This window comes from Pygocentrus nattereri, chromosome 17, assembly GCF_015220715.1.
Source record: "Pygocentrus nattereri isolate fPygNat1 chromosome 17, fPygNat1.pri, whole genome shotgun sequence".
Lineage (NCBI taxonomy): Eukaryota > Metazoa > Chordata > Actinopteri > Characiformes > Serrasalmidae > Pygocentrus > Pygocentrus nattereri.
In genome coordinates this window covers 19,990,441-20,013,074 of record NC_051227.1, presented here as the reverse complement: position 1 = coordinate 20,013,074, position 22,634 = coordinate 19,990,441, and the positions used below count along the sequence as shown (strand labels likewise).

Below are 22,634 nucleotides of genomic sequence, written 5' to 3'. Positions count from 1 at the left end.
ACCAGTACGCTTAAATTAGAATCTAACCGAGATAAAGCTACACGGTGAGGGTGCACTTCAACTGTCCACAGGCAACAGAGAGATGGAAGTGGAGAAAATGGGGAAAAAATTGACGGAGGAGAAGAGTGGGGGAGGGAGAGCTGGAGGGATGAAGAGATTACAGCAGAGGGAGGGGTGTGCAGCAGCGGGGGGGGGGCAACTGATCTGAGACATCAGGCAAGGGTCTGTGTGTGTCTGATATTAAATCTCCATGTCAACGCACAAGGACAAGTGACTCAATGATGAAGCCCAGCTACTGACTGCAAGTGCACAGACACACACATGCAGTGACCTTTCTGAAGGCCCAGGAGAAGAGGAAAATGAAACCCAGCCAGCAGTGTGTGTGAATGCCCAGTGTTTGCCCCACTGCAGGGCATGAGCGGTCTATGTATGCAGCTTTATTCGAGTTCTGGGGTTAGGAATACATCCCCAAGGACAGGGCTGGTGCCTGGACAGCAGTGGCCTCTGCTCCACGAGGCTGTCCAACCACAAGGCAGGTTTCCATTCACTGGATTTTATGTAAAAACTGTTTTAAGGCTGTGAAGTTTGTGATGCAGGTGGGGACTTTTCAATGTTTTGTACAGTGCTCTCCATGTGGGCCCCTTTCGTATCTAGTTGAGATGTTTGCAAATAATTCCATTCCCAATATTTTGTGTTGATGTAAAATTGAGCACACTATTTCACCAAAAATAAATATTACAGTAATTCAATGCACCAAGGTAAACTAATTACCTTGAGGGGTCCTGGATTTTCAGTCCCACTGCCAATAAAGGTTTGTTTTGAAAAAGATGTTGCATTAAACTGGAAAGATATACTACATGGAGACATTTTCCAACTTATTTCCTTTTTTACATGGGAATTATGGGTTATTCATTGCATGCAAAGGGGAAGACATTTGGGATGATTTTTATGAAAAATACATGATACAGGGTATTTAAAAAAGAACATTTTCCAAATAATGTGTTATTTTCTGAAAACGAGGATAATTTAAGAATGGACCAAAAATGCTCATGAAGGTAAGACTATAGCCTAATGTGTTTTGTCAGTTTTGGTGAAGAAATATACTGCTCAAAAAAATAAAGGGAACACCCAAATAACACATCCTAGATCTGAATGAGTGAAATATTCTCATTGAATACTTTGTTCTGTACAAAGTTGAATGTGCTGAAAAACAAAATCACACAAAAATCATCAATGGAAATTGTTTATTAACCAATGGACGCCTGGATTTGGAGTCACACACAAAATTAAAGTGGAAAAAGACTACAGGCTGATCCAACTTTGATGTAATGTCCTTAAAACAAGTCAAAATGAGGCTCAGTATTGTGTGTGGCCTCCATGTGCCTGTATGACCTCCCTACAATGCCTGGGCATGCTCCTGATGAGGTGGCAGATGGTCTCCTGAGGGATCTCCTCCCAGACCTGGACTAAAGCATCCGTCAACTCCTGGACAGTCTGTGGTGCAACATGGAGTTGGTCAATGGAGTGAGAACCCAGATGTGCTCAATCGGATTCAGGTCTGGGGAATGGACGGGCCAGTCCATAGCTTCAATGCCTTCATCTTGCAGGAACTGCTGACACACTTCAGCCACATGAGGTCTAGCATTGTCCTGCATTAGGAGGAACCCAGGACCAACCGCACCAGCATATGGTCTCACAAGGGGTCTGAGGATCTCATCTCGGTACCTAATGGCAGTCAGACTACCTCTGGCGAGCACATGGAGGGCTGTGCGGCCCTCCAAAGAAATGCCACCTCACACCATTACTGACCCACTGCCAAACCGGTTATGCTGAAGGATGTTGCAGGCAGCTCCTGATGAGGTGGTAGATGGTCTCCTGAGGGATCTCCTCCCAGACCTCCACGGTGTCTCCAGACTCTGTCACGTCTGTCACATGTGCTCAGTGGGAACCTGCTTTCATCTGTGAAGAGCACAGGGCGCCAGTGGCGAATTTGCCAATCCTGGTGTTCTCTGGCAAATGCCAAGCGTCCTGCACGGTGTTGGGCTGTGAGCACAACCCCCATCTGTGGACGTCGAGCCCTCATACCATCCTCATGGAGTCGGTTTGTAACCGTTTGTGCAAACACATGCACATTTGTGGCCTGCTGGAGGTGCTGGAGGTAACGGTCCTGCTGCTGGGTTGTTGCCCTCCTATGGCCTCCTCCACGTCTCCTGGTGTACCGGCCTGTCTCCTGGTAGTGCCTCCAGCCTCTGGATACTACATTGACAGACACAGCAAACCTTCTTGCCACAGCTCGCATTGATGTGCCGTCCTGGATGAGCTGCATTACCTGAGCCACTTGTGTGGGTTGTAGAGTCCGTCTCATGCTACCAGGAGTGTGAAAGCACCACCAACATTCAAAAGTGACCAAAACATCAGCCAGAAAGCAGAAAGGTACTGAGAAGTGGTCTGTGGTCCCCACCTGCAGAACCACTCCTTTATTGAGTGTGTCTTGCTAATTGCCAATAATTTCCACCTGTTGTCTTTTCCATTTGCACAACAGCGGTGAAATTGTCAATCAGTGTTGCTTCCCAAGTGGACAGTTTGATTTCACAGAAGTTTGATTTACTTGGAATTGTGCTGTTCCGCCCGAAGATTGCTGGGATAGGCTCCAGCATCCCCCCGCGACCCTGACGGAGAAGCGGCTTAGAAAATGGATGGATGGATGGATGTGCTGTTTAAGTGTTCCCTTTATTTTTTTGAGCAGTGTACAAAGTGATTTTTATGATCAGTGTGACTTGTAGAGGATGTAATAAACCATGTGGAGACATTTTCCTTTGGATTTGAGTGTTATTTTGCAAAACGTAAGCGAATTTCAGAACAGCCCAAAAATGCTCATTACACTTTTTGTCAGTTTTGGTGAAAACATGCAACACAATTTTTATTATCAGTGTGAACTGTACTGGATGTAGTGAACCATATAGAGACACATTTTACACCAGATTTGAGTGTTATTCTGTGAAAATTCAGAGTATCAATTTAGATGATACTGGATATAACAAAGCTGAGACTTTCCCCACTGATTCAAGTGTTATTGTGTGAAAACTGGGAGAACTTAAGAATGGGCTAGAAATGCTCAAAAACGTAAGACTACAGTAATAAAACCTGGAGACATTTTACACCAGATCTGGAAATTCAGAGAATTTCAGAACAGCCTGAAAATACTCAAAAAGATAAGACTATAGCATTATGCATGTTGCCAATTTTGGTGAAGAAATATAAGATGATTTGTATGGTCAATTTAGATGATTCAGGACATAACAAAGCTTACTGAGACTTTCCCAACTGATTTAAGTGCTATTGTGTGAAAACTGGAAGAATTTAAGAATGGGCCAAATGTACTCATGAAGGTAAGACTATAGCCTTGTGTGTTTTTCTGAAGACATTTTTTTCAACTACTCTTTTGTTATTTTGTGAAAATCAAAGAAAACACGACTTTCAGAAGGTTTCAGGAAAACAGGACTTTTAAGAAAATGGTCATGGTTTTGATGCACAAGCAAATGATTGTGTCCCCAAAGAATTCGCAATATAATAGAAAAAAATTGGAGAAAAATATGTGTTATCCCTGAAATTTAAAGGAATTAAGAACAGTCCAAAACTGCATATGAAAGTGTTTTGGTGCTAATTACATTGAATCATCCAGCACTTTTTATAAATGCAAATTTCAGCCTCATCATGTTTTTCACCAATTTTTCTTTAAATATGACAAGCATTTTTAGAACTATACAACAAATAGAAAGGGCCTTTGTCTAGCTGTGATGCCTCTGGATAAAAGCAATGGAAACGGTCAATTGTCTGTAACATTTTACTCATACTGCCAAAGGAATACTAAGGTCCCATAACACACCTATAAAACAGCCAACAGTACCAAAAAGAGAGTTGCCAGCTTCAAAATATGCATTCTTTTTTTGCAAAAGTCTACATCCAACTGCTGCCTCTTACTACAACTTATAATTATCAAAAAAACACATCTTTACCGTCTGTGTAGACCTCTCTGCGCTGGTAGCCTGAGTGTCCAGCTGCCTGCTGCTTCTGTTTCTTCTGAGGCCTTTTCTGGGCAACTGCTGCACTCATATTACTGTCCGTAGACAATGGACTTGCTGGACGGTGGCCTGAAGGCAGGTTTTGGTATTTTCGTGCTGCAGGACATTAAGCAGATTGGGTAAGCAACACATTCCTTATTAAAAATCATATAAGCCTTCTAAATATGATTATTAGGTCTCACTTATTAGATAATGGTATCAGTAGCCACAGGCTAGCTAGTCTGAGCACAGGATAAATTTAATAATAGATATCATGTTGAACAGAACTGACACAGTAGCTAAAAGCAATATATGGACATGTGAAGGGTGCAATCACATTGGTGATGTTAAAAGAAAACCTGGCTTTGCTAAAAGGGTAAATTTCAATGTGAACTTTAAAAATAGTTTTGCTCTTGAAGTTTTTTTTATAGTATTTTATTCTAATGGACTAAAAGGTGAATGTATTTTAAAGCCATTAGACCTTCAAGGTTTTATTAAGTAATTTTCATCCTTTTGTCCTGAGATAGCGGCTATTAGTTTAAAAAAAAGGAGCTTTTCTTATGTGACAGTATATTAGTAATAAATACCTCCAGGCACTATCTGTTGCTGCTGGCCTTTCCCAGAATGCTTTGCCACTCGGAGGCCAGCGTACTCGGCGGCAGCAGCTACTGCCTGGGCAAAGTCTGCATCGGTGAAAAAGGATCCGTCAGAGGAGCTGACGACGCTGGAGCGGCCAGACGAGGCGTTGTCCTCCTCGGATGCTGAGCCCCAGCCGTTTATCATGGAACCAGTGACAGAGCTCTCCAGGTCGCAGGTGCTGGAGGCAGGCGTCTGCTCAAGTCCACGCAGGAGCAGCCTCTGCTGACCACCATGTTGCTGGGCAGCTGGGTGCTGCTGGTGGCGCCGCTGATGCACCCGAGCCACCTCCGCATCTGTTTCATCACCTTCCTCCTCATCCTCCTCTTCCTCCAGGCCATCTGTATCCAGGCCTAGCGGGCTGGAGATGTAGCCATATGTGTGAGGAGGGGAGAGGGGCCGTGGGGGCGCTGGGGGGCTAACCAGTTGCCGTCTGAGGAAAGAAAAGAGAGAAACAATTGAAGAGAGAGACAACTGAAGACTACATCACACAAAAAAACAGTGGTTGGATAAGGAGAGAGTAGTACAGAAATCAGCTCACTGTCAGCTGCCAGCTGAAAGAATGTTGTTTTGTACTAATTTATTATTTCTTGCAGCTCAATGAAAGTCCAAACTTTGAAGGATGATGAAGGATTCCAAACTTTCAATCAACAGTATGACTGTGTTTGCAAGCAAAACAGCAGGTAGTTTAACATAATTTTAATTTGATAGAAAGTTATGATGTGTAGCCAAGTTTTGCAGAAATAATCTCAACAAATACACAAAAAACATTAGAGCAAACTTTAAAACAGATGATAAACAATGTCAATTAAATGCACATGTAACTAATTGTAAACTATATACTTATCACATAATTAAAACTATAATTATGTTATTATATTTAAACAGCATACCAAAACCCAGTAACTCTAGACTTCTGAGAGCTAACAGCAGCTTTAAAGGAATCGTGCATTCAAAACACTAAAAAAAATCAGGGCATATCTCAACTGAAGAATGCTTAGTGGCTTGTAATAGATTTCATTATTAGCAAAGTCAACATATTTTTCACTGATTAGTTCTTTAATAAAACTGTATTTCGTCAGACTGGCACCTTGGGTACCTGCGCTCATGCAGGGTGTCTGGGTTCTCCTGCAGCATGGGCTGCAGCTCCTCCTGTGGGGAGGGGGTGAGTGTGGCAGTGGACTGGTGGCTGTAGGACACAGCGGCGGGTGAGGAGGCAGTTCCCCGCAGGGGGGGCGTAGGACCCCGCTCCATCTCGGCCTCTTCCTCCTCCAGCTCATCAGGCTGCAGGTACATACGGGATGGAGGGACAGGACACTGCAGCTCTGCCTCATAGCTAACACCAGAGACACGGCACAGAGTCATTCACATCATTTCCACAAATACTAATAATACAATAATGCATTTTGTTGTTTATAAAACTGAATTTTATTTATTTATATAATGAATTTTTTAACACATTACTGCAAAGTAAAAGAAGCAAAAGTGATAAGAACACAAGGTTTTTAGGTCATACATTCAAACAACACATTTTAAGAGTTTCTAAATTTCTGGAAGACAGCAGGAAAACTTTTGAAGACTCTCCCTTTCACCAGCATCAGATCATGAAATTCTACAGTTTAACTATCTAGCTAACTTTCTCTTAACTTCAGCAAAAGCTACTGGTTAAACTAACAGTTCATGGAGTGGAAGTTTCCAGACTGCTGCTAGGGCTGGATAATTCTAACTACTGATATTACTGGAAATCAGTGCCTTAATGATACTGGTAAATGGAACGTTTGTGAAACAGAAGGGTAACAAACCGTGAAGAGAGAGCAGAGCCGTGAGCAGTGAAGCTGGTTCATTTAAGCATTTTCAGGTATCTTTTTTTCCATATCTTTCATACTGTGAGTGTAAAAAGGTTAATATATGCAAATTATCAATGTTTGCAACCAAAACCAAATAAATGGAAAAGACACTGATTTCTGTAATCTGTCTTAGAGCTACGCCATTGTCTACAAATTACACTGTTGACGGCAATCATTGGGTTCCAAGCACAATACACATTATAGAGCCAGTATAGGCCTTTAACCCCTTAAATGGCCAGGGCCTGCAACAGACCCAAAGTTTTATTATACACTTCTATAACCCAACAGGTTTGCACTGAAGTATCTGTAGTTACTGAATAATAAGCTTTACTATGTAATAAGTCTGTAATAAGTCTGGGAACACAAACAACGGGCAAAGTTTCTAGGATGGAGTCAATCTGCGACTTGTATTAGCAATAGCTGTTGAACTTAATGAACTAACTTATTATACAACCTATTACTTGTTTCCTTACATTGTATTAATAAACAGCACAAAAATGTTTCAATTCCATGTTAAAATTACATTCAAAATCTAAAATGTTCTTTGGGGGGTTGGGTGGTATAGTTCACTGCTCAGGAGTCTTGAAGTCTGTTAAGTAGACGATTTCAGAGACTGGTGCTAAAAGCAACTTCTGCACTCAAATGTATTTCTCAAAAATTGTGTGTGCATGTGCGTGTGCATGTTCCCCACCTGTTGTCGATGGAGAGGTTGTAATCCTGACACGGTGGTGGGCTGACGGGAGGAGGGGGCAGCAGGTCAGCCCAGTTCATTGTGCTCTGTTTCGGCAGTTTAGGTGTCCGCACCCCTTTCTTCTGCCCTTGACTACCTGCTTGACAAGCACAGAACACAGTGAGATACGCACACATGACAAGCGCATCCTCGTGCATCAGAGGAACGATATCCATCTGACTGCAAAATTTATAAATCATTTGGTGGCAAATTAAAATGCATTACTAAACACAGGCTCATTTTTCCAGAGCCTGATGCGGGTGTGACAATTTTACACTCCAACACTAATAGCAGCCTCTCAATAATTTATTCAGTGTAAAACGCTCAAGCGCATTATCCCTTTATTTGTAATTAATGCCAGACTCTCCAAAAAGAAGCCATTTTTCAAAACTAATACTCTCTCCACTGCTGGGAGGAGAGGTGGGAAGAGAGAAAGAAGAAGGAAGAAAGAGAAAAGCATCAGAGGCCAATTAACAGCAAAGCATTAGGATTCAGAGCCAATGAGCTGTGAGGCCTCCATGCACTGAAGTCCTCTCTTTAATTACCTGAACTTCACATACAATATAAAAATAGATAGGATGCATTACGCTGGCAGCCTTGCATGCACAGCAGAATGGCCGTCATTTGTCCTTGTCCTACAACAAACAGCACAGCTCTGACAACATTATCCCCCCTTTTTATGATGGGAGATGAAAGCTCGGGTAATTAATGGCTGTGTGGCAAATTGCAAGAGGGGGGATACCCCCAAAATGCTCTATCCATCGAGTGTAATCTGTCCAGGAAATCCTGGGGGAGCACTGGCTTAGCATTTAGGCTTACACACACTGTCGCTTACTGAGATGTTACAGACGCGTAACCGCACACCTGATAGAGCAGAGGCAGCCAGAACGGCTCCCCATTCGTTCTGGTCAGACATTAATGCTCTTCTTTGTCTCCTAGAATTCCACTGTTATTCCTCGTCCAAGAAAAGCAATTTGAAGGTGTCAGGCTCTGAATATGATTTATTGCTCTTTATGAGATGCTGGGTTCCAAATGGGACTTTTATGGGCTCTGTGATGAAAAAAGCTTAGTAATAATAATGGAAATAATAAACAATTAAAATCTTAAATGCACCCTGCTGAAAACAAAAAGTCTTGGTAATCTCTCTCCTGGCAAAACTAGTCTTTGTAGACTCTTTCCATGTTCACTATACCACCTTGGCTCACAGCTTGTGGTCTACTGCTATTAGAGTTCTTGACAATAGGTTCATACAGTGGTGTGAAGAAGTGTTTACCCCCTTCCTGATTTCTTATTCTTTTGCATTGTGTGTCACACTTAAATGTTTCAGATCACCAAAGAAATTTCAATATTAGACAAAGATAACACAAGTAAACACAAAATGCAGTTTATAAATGAAGGTCTTTATTATTAAGGAAAAAAGAAATCCAAACCTGCAGGGCCCTGTGTGAAAAAGTGATTTCCCCCTTAACCTAATAACTGGTTGAGCCACCCTTAGCAGCAACAACTGCAGTCAAGCGTTTGCGATAACTGGCATGGAGTCTTTTACAGCGCTGTGGAGGAATTTTGCATTTTTTCACAAGAACCCTGTAGTTTTGGATTTCTTTTTCTCTTCACATTAAAGACCTTCATTTATAAACTGCATTTTGTGTTTATGTGTGTTATCTTTGTCTAATATTTAAATTAGTTTGGTGATCTGAAACGTGTGACAAACATGCAAAAGAATAAGAAATCAGGAAGAGGGCGAACACTTTTCACAACACTGTATATACATACACATACATACACAGTTACATCAAAAGTTACATATTGTTACTGTCAGAAGAAAAACTCTCATGTTTGTCTTTTTTTCCCACCTCATTTGAAAACGCTTCTGCTCTTTTCAATGTGTGCATGTTTCAAGACTAGTACAAATGATCCACAATTACTTGGAATAAAATGTTGTTACATGAACATACAGTAGTGCAAAAGTCTTAGAAAAAAAATCCAGCTAAGACTGCCATTAAGTTATTAATTTTTCAGGAGATGTTTCTGAGAGGATTAGATAGACAATCCACTTGCATAACCTCTTATTCTGCAGGGTATATTTTAGTTTTTCCATCTGAATTTACATGACCAAATCGTAAGGCAAATAATTCAGTAACTGCACGAAACACTTTTTATTTTATTTATTTATTTTTGGGTAAACACTGCCCTCAAATTAACATAACATGTGTTTTATGATGATATACATATTGCTATATGCTTACAATTCACTGCTGAAAGCCAGGAGTTTCTAAAACTGGAGTTAATATATACAGAGATACAGATATAGAGAAAATATTACTTCTATTAATCCTTATCACTTTGAGAGATGATTCAGATCTGAAAAAATGCAGCAGTTACATTCTGGTGTCACCATTTAAGGTGGAATGGGGAAAATCCAAACAAGAAGCTGGTGAATAGCTGGCTTCAACTTCATATCACTGAAGAATTAGGGGCGTGCGATACTAAATAAATGTCACATCGAAGATTCCCTAAATTTATCTAAAGACCAGCAGTAAAGCTGCTGAACTTTACAGCTACTCTGCTATCACTGCTGACTGGCAGGGTCACCCACAGAGCACCTCAAGTAGCCTGTTAATGAAGTAATGCTATTTTTATTTGAGGGTTGTTCCATTTTGTAGGAGAAGGTTTCAACCACTACCCTCTGTAACTCAGTTCCAAAAGGGCACTCAAAAACAAAGAGTAGGGGTTTTCATGGTTTAGACTCTGACAGCAACAATATATTCCTGAAGTGGTTTTATAAAACACTTCCTTCTAGTGTCCATCTCTTACCAGATGTGCTGCTGCCTCTGTCTGAGCTGCTGTAGGTTCCAACGGGGTTGGGCTCAGGGGGCTGGTTATAAGGGATGGTGGCAGGCATGGCACTGTCCCCTCCTCTGTAGTGATCTGAGGGTTTACATAAAGGCCTCAATCAGTACAAGCAACAGCCACAAGGAAAAAGTCTCTACAATTCTCCTCTTAGGCACATGTAAACGTTTACATACAGAACAAAGAAGATTTCTGTTGTGCTGTATTTTTGAACGCTCAAATAAGCAGAATGTAGACAGCAGATAAAAAGGGGTTCATCTAAAATATCCCAGTATGAAATGATATACAGCACGGCTAGCTGAAACATGATTATAAGCTGACTGATAAGTGACTGGCTACAATTGTCCATTGAAAACAGTGTGAAATATCAAACCAGCATGCTGTTAGACACATGCAAAATGCTTGTCATCATCAAAGGCAAAAAAGAAAACACGTCCTTTAAGATGAACAGAATCAGGCAACATATAAAGACATATAAAACTTCCCAGCTTGAGTTACACTCCCTAGTATTTAGATAGTAATCTCAAGCCTTTGGCTCTGCACAGTTCAAAAGACAGCTGATACCTCGGAGTGGGCTCATATTTTCAGCACCTTTTAAACAGTGAGACAACGAACACAAATGAAGAGAAACACTGGAGGATAAGCTCATAGTTGGATTACTCATACTTGTAATTGGAGAGGAGAACGGCCAAAAAGAGAAAGTGAGTCTGGGGAAAAGTAAAAAAAGTGAGATTGGCAGCTTGTAAAGATGGTTGAAAGGTGGAAGAATGAAGGACTGAAGACTGAAGAATGAAAGGCTGGAGGACTGTTTTTTAAGATGGTTTCAATATGGTACAGTTTGTCCACAAGAGAAAGAAATACTGGGAGGAACTGGATGATTCATGGAAATATGGTGACTTCTGATGGTCTTTTGACATGAAATTGTAGTCGAACCTGTGTTTTTTTATGCAAATAAGCAGTTAATGTACATCTATCATAACACCTGTCACAAAGTAAAGGGAAAGAAATGCTCTTGACTTTACGGGGCCACTGGGGTACCATCTCTTTTCCAAACTCACCCTTGTTCAGCTTATTCTGCTCCATAATGTTGTACTGCAGCTGTGATGTCACTTCTGGTTGCTTCTGAGGCGTCCCTTGACTACTCTTCCAACTCTGTTTGTCGTCAGCGCTGCCCCCTGTACCACTACCCAGGCTGGACTGGATGAGCTGGGTGGTGGCGTAGGGGGTAGGCTGCCCCGGCCCTAGCCGCCCATCCTTGAGGTTGGGGCTGTTGAAGGTCTTCATCTCATTGATCTTGTTTGAGAGGTCCACGTCTCCGTACAGGCCCGAGTCCGGTGCCAGCAGGTTGCTGGGCTTGCTTTCCATCTGGTTGTTGTAGTTGGCGATGCAGTCGGCTGGACGACAGGAGAAGGGGAAACAGGGCCTTCAGAAATCCATACTAACCAGGTAATGTGTGAGGGGATGTGGAATTGATTTGATGCAGCTTATAAACAAATTACAGAAGAGTTACAGGGACAGTTTTTTATAAGATGCTAGGGAACAATTTGTGGTCTTACAAGAGAGCAGTGACTGGTAGCCTGTTTTTTACTTTAGAGAAATAGTTCAGCAAATATGCCAATGTACATCATTTTTGCCTTACTCCAAATGTAGTTGGCTGACCAAGAAATCTGGCATCTGAAATTTGCTTCTTTAGTTTTGTACCAGACCTAGAAGGCTAATATTGTTATCAGGAAATAGAAGCTTATTGTCACCTATTAACACTGTGAAAACTGTAGGAGTAAATCACCATACTTGCCGTAAACTCATTAAGTTGTTAAGAAATCACTCTTAGACTTGCTTATGCGGTTTCTGACACTGTATTACACATTATTAACTAAAAAATGGACAAAAGTTAAAAACAATTCAAGCTTCAAGATAGCTGCTACTACTGTTTTAGCAATGCTATCAGGTGTCAATATCTGACTTAAAACCCAGTGTCAATAACAAGAAAATATGTCTGATGCTCAGTGGGCACTAAGTACTTATGTATACATTTCTAGCCCATTTTAAACATCTATGATTACAATATTGGTCTGTAAAGTTACCAAAGCATCAACAGCGACAAAGAAAAACTCCCTAGGAAGAGGAAAAAGCCTTGAGAGTAACCAAGCCTCAATCAGGGAACCTACTGACTACAGTTAAAGGCGTATCAGAGTAACAAAAGAGTAACCAGTCACTGTTACTGACTAGCAACAGTGGTAGTGTTACTGTTACAGTCAGTGTTACTGACTGCTGTAAGACTCCTATCAGAGTAAAAAATGAGAAACTAATCACTGTTACCGACTAATAACAATGTTATTGTTACAGTCAGTGTTACAGACTGCTGTAAGACTCCTATCAGAGTAACAAATGAGAAACCAATCACTATTACCGACTAATAAGTGTTACTGTTAGTCAGTGTTACTGACTGCTGTAAGACTCCTATCAGAGTAACAAATAAGAAACCAATCACTGTTAACGACTAACAACAGCGTAACTGTTAGTCAGTGTTACTGACTGCTGTAAGACTCCTATCAGAGTAACAAATAAGAAACCAATCACTATTACCGACTAACAACAGCGTAACTGTTACAGTCAGTGTTACTGACTGCTGTAAGACTCCTATCAGAGTAACAAATGGGAAACATATCTATGAATATCAGTAACTACTGTTAGATACATATCACAACGAAAATGAGAGTGAAATCAAATGAACGCCAATGACTACTGTTGGAAGCCTAATGTCTAGTGTTTAAACACTGTAGCATCTAGTTAAAACCTATTATGGTACTTAAGCTTATCTGCTGGTTCCTTGTAACCCTAGATACAATATGTGCACCGCTGCGTCTTTCTGAAGGTGACAGCTCAACTCATCGAGCCCGATGTTCCACAACGCCCAAATCAAACTACTTGCAAAGGAGCGGCGCTGTAAAAGAAACCAGCTTCTGACAGATCCAATTTTCCCCCGCTCATAAAATATTCAAATCCTCCTCAGGATCAGAGCAAAGAGCTCAACGGTAAATACCACGCTGCTGCCATTGGTGGATTTTTGTGAGCGGCTCACATTTCTGTCGGAACGAGGGATATTGCAGCACTTCAAAGGTAGACATGGCAATGTCCTATGAAATGAGACCTACTAAGTTGTCTTTCAGGAGATGCCTCAGAGCCACTGATGCAGTTAATTTCCTAAAGGTTTTAGTACTTCTGGCACACTAGGCAAGCAGCTGGCAAGCTTTCATACTGTCATGCGGTGAGTGGCCATGGCATTTATCCATCCTTACCTTCCTTTAGAAAAAGGTGATTCAGATAAAAGCTCATGTTAGCAGAAAAACACACACCTCGTAAAAGGGGAGGGGGTATGAAACGTGCAGTGTAGCTCTTGTGGTTTGATAATCCCAGCCTAAACTCTGCCTGCAAAAACCTCTCCATATAAACTGTGCACTTATGCTGTATTTCCTGAGGCTTAATCTGCAAATGAAGATGTACTTAACTGGTTCATACAGGAATGAGGGATCAGGAGATGTTTTATAAGAAGCACAATCAGACTGCTTAGCTTAGCTCCTCTGTTCCAGCATCATTCAACTTCTATCAAGGAACATTTCTAAATGAGCTGCGGCTGTCACGATTACTCAATTAAACTTCACTAACATTTTGATTAAAATTGACCTCCTTGATGAATCAGCAGTGATTAGTTAGCAAATTTGCATGATGATACTGCATATTTGAAATTCTACTGCTTTGTCTTACAGAAACAGAGCCTGATGAATACACTTATTTGCATTTTTTAGTCTCCCTTGAACGCTGCTACACAAGATTGACAAACAATGCCATAGATATGTCATGGGACATATAATTTTGTTGCTGCCCCAAAACAAAGAACCAAAAAACATGTATCTCCATTTTTTAAGATAGATTTTTAATCATTTGAAACTAGCAACTGTCCTACATTGTATAATAATCTCATGTTGAATGGGCCAATAGAAACCCAGCAAAAATGATTAGAAAAAAATATGTTTCAACTAACTTGCATTAAAAGTTAAGAATTATGGAGACCACCCCCATGTGCATCACTAAGGCCATAGCATCACTGGAGATAACATACTGTTGAATGTCATGACAGTTCATGTCACAAGTGTACTCCTGTTAGCTATCAGGAAATCAAACATTATGACAAATTTCATGAAAACTACTGGTAACTGAAACATAACTGGGCAAAAATATGTTAGAATCTGTCATGTCAGCTCATCTCATCCAGTAAAATATCTTTTGACATTTTCAAAAACTACATTTTTAAAAATTTATTCTACTAATTATTTATGAAAATTAATCAAGATTGCTTATATAATGCTAGTGACAGCCATCACCTTCTGAATTGCACTGTGTAGGCACTGCACTCCAGTGTAAAGGAATTGGGGGGGTGTATGTCCTGGGACAACCTAGCTCTCTTTTGCTTGTGAAGTCACTGCTGACACCTGCAAAAAAGAACACCTGGAGGTGCTCTATAACTCTTTCTGCACTTTACCTTACTATAACCTACTTTTCCTCCATCATCCCTCCCTCTCAAACACTGAACGCATGCTCATATACTCCCTCTCCCTCTTTGACCTCTGCTTCTGCTTCCTGTTTTCTAAATAAGTAAGCACTTAGAGGAAATTGCATTTAGGCACTATAACAACAGTATGGAAATCAGTTGGCCAATTCGATTAGCTGGCAGAGTAAAGCCCATAAGGCCATTCCAGTGTGTTGTCTGCCTAAAACAGTCCAGCACTAACCTTCAACAAAACAAAAACACAATACTGTATCAGGCCTGCATAATAGATCATTTGTTAATCATTATAGCTCATCTTTAACCATGTCACATTACTGACACTTCTCTGCTTTTTTAATATACTGCAAGGTAACTGCAATATGTAGCAATATAACTGAATTGTACAGTGTCACTGTATTAGCACCAACAGTCCAGCACTACAGCCTCTCTCTTGCACTCTCTTTCATGTTTACATGCATACATAAACTTACCTGGGCGACTGTAGGTGGTCAGATTGCTGTCACTGTTGCCATTGCCTGCAGTGCAGCAGTTGATGCTGCAGTCATTCTGGTTGGAGCAGTTGTTGGGCCATGTGTCCGCTAGCCAGGGCTGAGTGGCCGGCTCACCAATGTTCAACAAACCCGGTCTGCAGAGACACATTTGGCACAGCATTACAATTACTTTATCAGCTTTAAAGAAGGACTGAGAGGAACAAGGATTTGGAGCATAGACATAAACAGAAATCAACAATATTTATTACCAAGTAAAGACATTAAATTGGTGCATTTGGTGTCAGGGGATTTTATACAGTATATTTTCTAGTGATAGTAGAAACCATTGAGACGGTTTGAAGAAATTATTTTGGAACTCAGAGGTTTCAAAACCTTTCATAAAATTGGAAATGCACATTCTCTGCATCGTCATGTATTTAGCTTGCCCCAGTCACAATTACTTGTGCCTCTGCTGCCTTGGCATACAGAAATGATGATACTTTTGTCAGTGAGACTGACGAAGTTTCACATTTTTGTCAATACCATTTCACCATTTGACTTTTTTGGCCTCGTCAAGGTTTCAGTTTTTAGGATGAATTCTCAAAAACAGTCAAATGATGTGAATAAATGCTCAACATAGTAGGATTGACTGTTTTTTCGCGTCTACAAATCCAACAAACATTCTATTCTATACGCAGACAGAGGTAAACATATAAACATTCCTGATACTATTAGCCCACATGATGTCAGGTCACATGCAAAACTAATGTTTTGAAACTCTGAATGAGTTTAGAGCAAATGTTTCATTTAGCTCAAACAGTTCAAATGATTCTGTATGACCATCAAATACGTTCTAACGTACAGTATATGTCCAAAAGCATACAGACACTCCTTCTAATCAGAGTTCATCTACTTTAATGTGCACCCATTGTTGACACACGCACACACACACACACACACACACACAGACAAACAAACACACACACACACAGACACAACTCGTATGATTTTCTTGGAAAAAAGTATTGCTAATGCAATAAGACGTTGTGGAGCAGCCACACATGAGACAAAGTCTTTCATGCCCAATGCCAAGTGTCGATTAGAGGGGTACAAAGCCCCCCAGTATCATGCTGTGGAGCAAAGGAACTATGTTCTCTGGAGTGATAGATCATCATTCAATACCTTTGGGATGAGTCAGAGTGGCGTTTGTGATCCTGAAACTAACCATGCAACATCAGCACCTAACGTCACTAATGCTCTTAAGCATGAATGCAGTCAAATCATGACAGCAATGTTCAAACATCTAGTGCAAAGAGTAGAGGTCGTTGCTGAAGCAAAGGAGGGACAAACTCCCTTTTAGCCATGATTCCAGATGAACATCAAATGAGCTGGACACATACAGCATACTTTATCCCCCAGATAAAACTTTAAGGTAAAAGTTTTACTAAAACCTCAAAAACATTGTGTAACTAAGAATTTGTGGAACAAAAAGAGCTTCTTTTGTGGCAGTCTTCCACTTTCTGAACACTAGACTGTATCTCTGCTAAATGGACTGTGTTTGCTTGATTTGTCCATTGCTGAGGACACTATTTCTCAGAGTTTCTTGTGACCGCTGGATCACACCGCACATAGGCTGAACATTTACGAGCCTTTGAGTCCCAGTTGTAGAATCATACACATTCCTCTAAGCCATTACTGAAGCAAAACCACTGACAGCTCAGACAGTGGAGGCTATATCGTCACAGCAAATCACCAAAGGATTAGACAGTAAATAATAATGCATGTCTATGTGAATGCATGTCCATGGCTGTGAGTATATACCCAAGCAAAGCTGAAAGAAGGAGGTGTAGAAAAAAAGTTGCTAAAGAAAAAGACGAAAGGCTGACACAAGGTCAAAGACAGGGAGGAGAGAGAGAGAGAGAGAGAGAGAGAGAGAGAGAGGGAGAGAAGCAAGAAGAAGGTGAGATTTATAGGGACAGGCATCAAAGCCATGTACCGGAACATCAAAGTCAGTGTTTAGTGCTGTGAAATCTCTGACTCTGCCGTTCAAAGTTAAACGTCCGCTTGTCCTGGCCGTGTCCCAGGTGTTGGCCGTGGATTGTGTTTCACTACTGCTATCTCACACACCGCAATGCTCCCTTTACTGCGGCTTCAAACGGGCTGGGGAGCTTTTCATTGGCACTTGCAGGCCTCCAAAGAGCAGAGAGCACCCCAAAGCTCCAGCATATGATCCACTACACTGCCTCATTCACTTTACATAAAACGTCTCAAGGATAATCTCACCTCAAGTTATTTCACTCTGGACAAAGAATGTGGAAACACAACCACTCATACAGACACAAAATACACCCACCAGGCTACATTGTGAATGATGATTCATTTAGGACATGTGTTTAATTCCTGCATCAACTTGACAAGAGGCATGTAGAGAGAAAAGATGAGCCTTTGTCTCTGCTTCCTTCAGCTTTGTTGTACAAGCCCTCTTCCTCCACCCACAACAACTACTTTACAAAGCCTAGATTGCCCCCTAGTGCTGTACAGAAGTAAGTACACTGCATTGTCTGTTGACTGACTACATTGTACTGTTTTTGGGGTGTGCCATGGGACAGATATGGAGATAGAAAAATGAGAAATTCTTAAAGGAAACAGCCATAAAGAAGGCTTCAAAACTAAAAAAAAACATTACTGGTTTCACAACTCACCTCCCAGCACTGCTAACAGCCTCTCCTCCTCTTTGATAGGAAACTGCAGTACAAAGAAAAACACAGAAAACATCAGCAGTTAGATACAGTAGGTAAAGAGCATCCATATATTATACATTTGTAACAATGCACTATGTTAGAAACCCCTACCTTATAGGGACACTGTTAGGCACTGTAGCCAGTCTGATGTAGTTTAGCTCTAACCTTTCATCAATGGTCAGCTTTTGACCACAAAACTGCTCTTGGCCTTACAGTTTTGTGTGACAGACCACTCTCAACCTAGCAGCCACAGTGGCACGTAAAAGCCCAGGAAATCCTATAATCACAACACCCACTATCATGTCAGTGTCACTGCTGAGCTGAGAACGATCCACCACCCAAATATTATCTGGTCAATGCTGTCTTGTGGTCCAAAGCTGATGATGAATGTGGCTGCGGGTAACTGTGCAAGACAACAGACGAGCTACAGTCTGTAATTGTATAGTTGACCTATAAGGTGGAAGTGGAGCTCAGAAACAGAGGTTCAGCCAGAGCTCTCACAATTGGGTGGCCAGATTAGATCCTGTGAATTGTTTTGGTATAGCAAAGGAAAACTGCAGTTAAATCGTTCACATGGTCATATATTAGGGCTGGGTTATTAAAATACAAAATGTTTTAATTGTTTCTATAATTGTTTAGCTTATTATTATTATTAATAATAATAATAATAATACTTTGAAACTTTACTTCCATCTTTTCTGTGTGGTTTTGAATAATCCTAGAGAAACTGTATGTGCGTTAACCAAAGTCAGGTCTGAAATGACACTCCGATTGTGCTAAAAGCTGTAAAAACTACACTTCCCTACCTGAACTGCGCGGTTGAGATTGCTCGCTGCCTGTAACCATGGCAATATAAACAACCCCTGGCAGCTTATTTAAAACTGTTTTAACGTTTTATTTTCAGTCACGGTTTCAACTTTAATTCGGTTCGAAAACAGATGTCGAAGGAAAATGACTTTCGACCTCGAACGACTTGGCTTCTTCTTTGCGTGCTCGTACGAATTTTCTGTTCCACCTTAAACCATACAGCAATTGCGACCACCTGTACAGACCCTGGAATGTTACTGCTGCACCCTTTAAGGTGGAATGCAAAATTCCAATGAAAAACTGGCGAATAGGAAGCGTGAGTAACAGCGGTGCTCAGTGTGTTTAGTATGGATTCAGGTAGGCCTCCGGGTGAAACTTCTCTATAACTGTAACTTAAAATGCTACGAAGCTTTGACGATTTTCAGTGTAACTTTATCCCTTCCAGAAAGGGCTATTACGATCAAAAGCCCAATGGTTTTGTGTTCTAATGGGAATTGGCTTAACTGTTTTCAATAGAGACCATTAGTTTCCTTTAGAACACCTTTAGATCCTATTAGGAACCATCATATGCATTTATAATCAATCCTGTCAAACCATTAGGATCTTTTACATTATGATATCAACCCATTAAAAAAGCCAAAACCAACAGGAACACTAAATGGATTCTATTTTTTTTTCCAGCAGGGAACATCGCTCAAACATTCTCAAAGCATGTCATCCTGATATTAGTATCAAACCACTTTTTTTCTATAATACGGCCAATTTGTTATGACATAGCTTTATAAGTACTGCCCAGTACAGCACCGTACCTCACAGTCTGGCTCTCTGTGAAATGTAAGCTAACGTCCTGAGGCTGCGACCTGAACCATGCACTTCAATGGTTTAACTAGACTAATGAATGCACTTCTAGTGGTGGTGCACTGTTTCTTTCCTTTCTACTTAGTGATGTGGTTTGCGGTTTGGGATGCAGCCTAAGTATTTCAAAGTCGGCACTGGCACTGGCGTATGACGTCAACTGAAAAGGGCAGACAAAAAAGTCCAGTCATTAGTGTGGTCAGGCTGCTGTGTTAATTATCTTTTATAAACTTACAGACATAACCAAACTGTGCTGCGCTCCAGGGACAGTTTTATGTTTATGCTGGTTTTGCAGAGCGACATATTAAGCACTTAGAACTCGTGAAAAAGAGCACTTTTCATTTTGAGAGAAGGCACAGGCTGTCTCATTTTGTTTATAAGGGGTGGCCAGAGGAGTGGTCAAGCTTCACATTATGGCAGCACTGGAAATCCAAGGTAGGTGTTTCCAGTAAAGTGACCAGTGAATACCAAAGGTAGGTGTTTCTATTAAAGTGGGCAGTGAAAAGGAATACAAGGTAGGTGTTTTCAATAAAGTGGCCACAGAGTGGAAGTACATTCTAATAAAGTGGCAAGTGAGGGTATGTTGGTGAAAACATTTGCAAAAAGAACACTACATCCTAAATAGACAGCACCATCAAGGATGTGGCTTCTGTCCTAATTTGCAACCAGTTTATAGTATGAAAAATTGTGCATGTATAACTGGGAGTGTATAACAAAGTAGGGATTAGTCACTCCGTGCTGAGAGTGGCCCACTATAGTGTGCTGGCTCTTTTGGCAGTACTGGGGTGGTTTGGCTCTATTTGGCAGTACGGGAGTGAATTTGGAGTGGGCAATTCCTTTCCAGTGCAGCAGACGGAGATAAACTCCAACTTTCATACCAATCTCACTAGCCCTTTGCCAGCTCACACACCCATTCCCCTCTTCAGGGAGTGAGCTAGAGTTTCACTTCAGCTCATACACAGATCATGTCCTGAATAATATACTACAGATGACAAATTCTGCACTAAATTATATCACTGAACTATTTAGCAGTGTCATAGTGCATTTTGGATCTATGAATACTGATTGGGGAAGCAGCAGTAGCAGTAGTTAATGTTCCACTAGTAGAGTCTGAGCTTTCACTTGAAGTCTTGCAGTGTGTCATCATTAGCAATCAAGCCTCATTTCTATTCATACAGGAGAAAAAGGCGTACTCTTTCTCTGGTGCTTATAAATGCAGATAAGTCAATGGCAAGATAATGACAGCAAGATGAAACAACTCCCATAAAAAATGAGCGAGCGTCTGACGGGAGAACAGAAAGAGGCCATGAAGGAGAGTGTGAAAGTGACATTCTCAGCCATGTTCTTTTGCCTGCTATGGAAAAGTCACCCAAGTTCACAGCCAGCCTTCGTGCTACAACTCCTCTTCGCTCTCTAATTGGGCCGTGCAAGCTCTGGTGACACCTCATCAAACCCCGGCTGAGGCATGAGGCCGGGCAGCCCTGCTTTGATCCGCTCCTCGTCTGTTTTAAAGGCCCTCTTTAGTGGAGCATTTCTCTTTTTCCTCTATTCCTCTTTAACTGTATTCGCAGGGGCCTGGCTGACATGCTAAAGCAGCCTTTGATAGCTGCGTGAAAAGCTTCAGACTGGTTTTTAGTGCCCTTTCTTGTGGGGAGATGTATTTTTAACAGCGGTTGCTGTCTCTTGCTGTCCACTGTGACCCTTGTGTGCAGAGTGGGAGTGAGGTTACAGCACACACAACCCGAAATGTGAGAAGACTGAGGTGGACAGAGCAGTTAAACTGCGGATCTAAAAGCAGAATCGTCCCCCTGACCCTACAGTCAAAATGCCTGGCATTGTGGTTTACTTACTATGTAACAGTCTCTACATTTGTGTCACAATTCTTCTGAATGTAGAATAAATTAACATAGAAGAGACACAAGAATGAAATTCTACTTATTTTAATTGTTGAGATCTGAGCAAAGTCATTCAGAGTCACGTGATGTAAAATGTTTTGTTGTGGAGAAGTTACTTACTAAGATGCATTTCTTTATAGTGGTGGTGATAAGAACCAGGGGTTACAATGTCTACTGTACAAGTATAGCCATTTTATTTACTATCCAAAATGACCAGAGAAAAAATGGGTCACATGAGTTGTCATATCTAATGTTAATGATGGTAAAATGGTAGTAAATAAGTTTTCTTTGAGGACTATTTTGCGCCCTCCATGCACCTTTCCACCATGGACATTTTAGGCAATATCTCAGGCATCAGAGAGCATATTTACAACCATTTAGTGTAATAGTTTTCTGTGAGTCAACTTTCAAAGGCATTTAAACTCTTCAGATGTCCAGATGTCTGGTTCTCATCGCCAATTCAGTAGATGTGAATTGATTTCTTACAGTATTGCTTACCCGTAGGTGTGAAGGTGAAAGATGGCACTGCAAATCCATCCAGCAGAACATGGAAAAAGAAGATGAATAACAAAGTGAGTTACAAGAAGCATGCAGTATATTTACATGAAATGCATCAGAAATATACCAGAGCAGACAATAAACTCCCATAACCATGATGATTTAAATGTTTCAAGCTACACTACGTAGGTTTTGGGGATGTGGAGACCTCTCTGATAGAAATGTGTAATTGCATGCAACACATGGAAGAACATTTTGTTATGTCAGTTGTGTTTGGAACCCATTTCCCGAGCAGATGAATTTGATGATTGTGAGTGTGTTGAATGAGTGTTTAAAGAGAAGTCAGTCAAAGTCTTCTGTGGATTAAAGTGAATCTACTATTGTCATCATATCTTCATCAGTATAACGCTGATTTTACATTTGAGACCTAAACATTAAGCTGGACCTCCTTTTTGAGCTCATGAGTGCAATGTTAATATGTAAAAATATATGATGTGGTCCCAAAAACCCCTGTGAAATCCAACCTGATTCCTATTTCAGGCATTATAGGGTGACTCACAGCAGTGCATGGATCATATTTCAGCATGTTTTTTCTTATTTTTCCTGATTCAGTAATGCTACTTCTTTCAAATTTAACAAAAAAATCTCACAAAAACACAAACATATAGGTACACTTA

At 40.9% G+C, this 22,634-nt stretch overlaps 1 protein-coding gene across 11 annotated transcripts in view; it reads right to left on the bottom strand.

Moving 5' to 3' along the window:
* robo1 (roundabout, axon guidance receptor, homolog 1 (Drosophila)) overlaps positions 1-22,634 on the bottom strand; it is a 331,113-nt gene that overhangs the window by 4,179 nt on the left and 304,300 nt on the right. For 6 of the 11 annotated variants that reach the window (XM_017707190.2, XM_037546678.1, XM_037546675.1 and 3 more), the window contains 9 exons: positions 21,958-21,984; positions 17,864-17,906; positions 15,162-15,316; positions 11,183-11,518; positions 10,089-10,202; positions 7,236-7,374; positions 5,788-6,033; positions 4,649-5,130; positions 4,017-4,178 (listed from right to left, as the gene is read on the bottom strand). In XM_017707190.2, coding sequence (XP_017562679.1) covers positions 4,017-4,178; positions 4,649-5,130; positions 5,788-6,033; positions 7,236-7,374; positions 10,089-10,202; positions 11,183-11,518; positions 15,162-15,316; positions 17,864-17,906; positions 21,958-21,984 — 1,704 coding nt within the window. The remainder of the gene's footprint in view (positions 1-4,016; positions 4,179-4,648; positions 5,131-5,787; positions 6,034-7,235; positions 7,375-10,088; positions 10,203-11,182; positions 11,519-15,161; positions 15,317-17,863; positions 17,907-21,957; positions 21,985-22,634) is intronic. The other 5 variants (XM_037546676.1, XM_037546681.1, XM_037546679.1 and 2 more) reach the window with 3 other exon arrangements.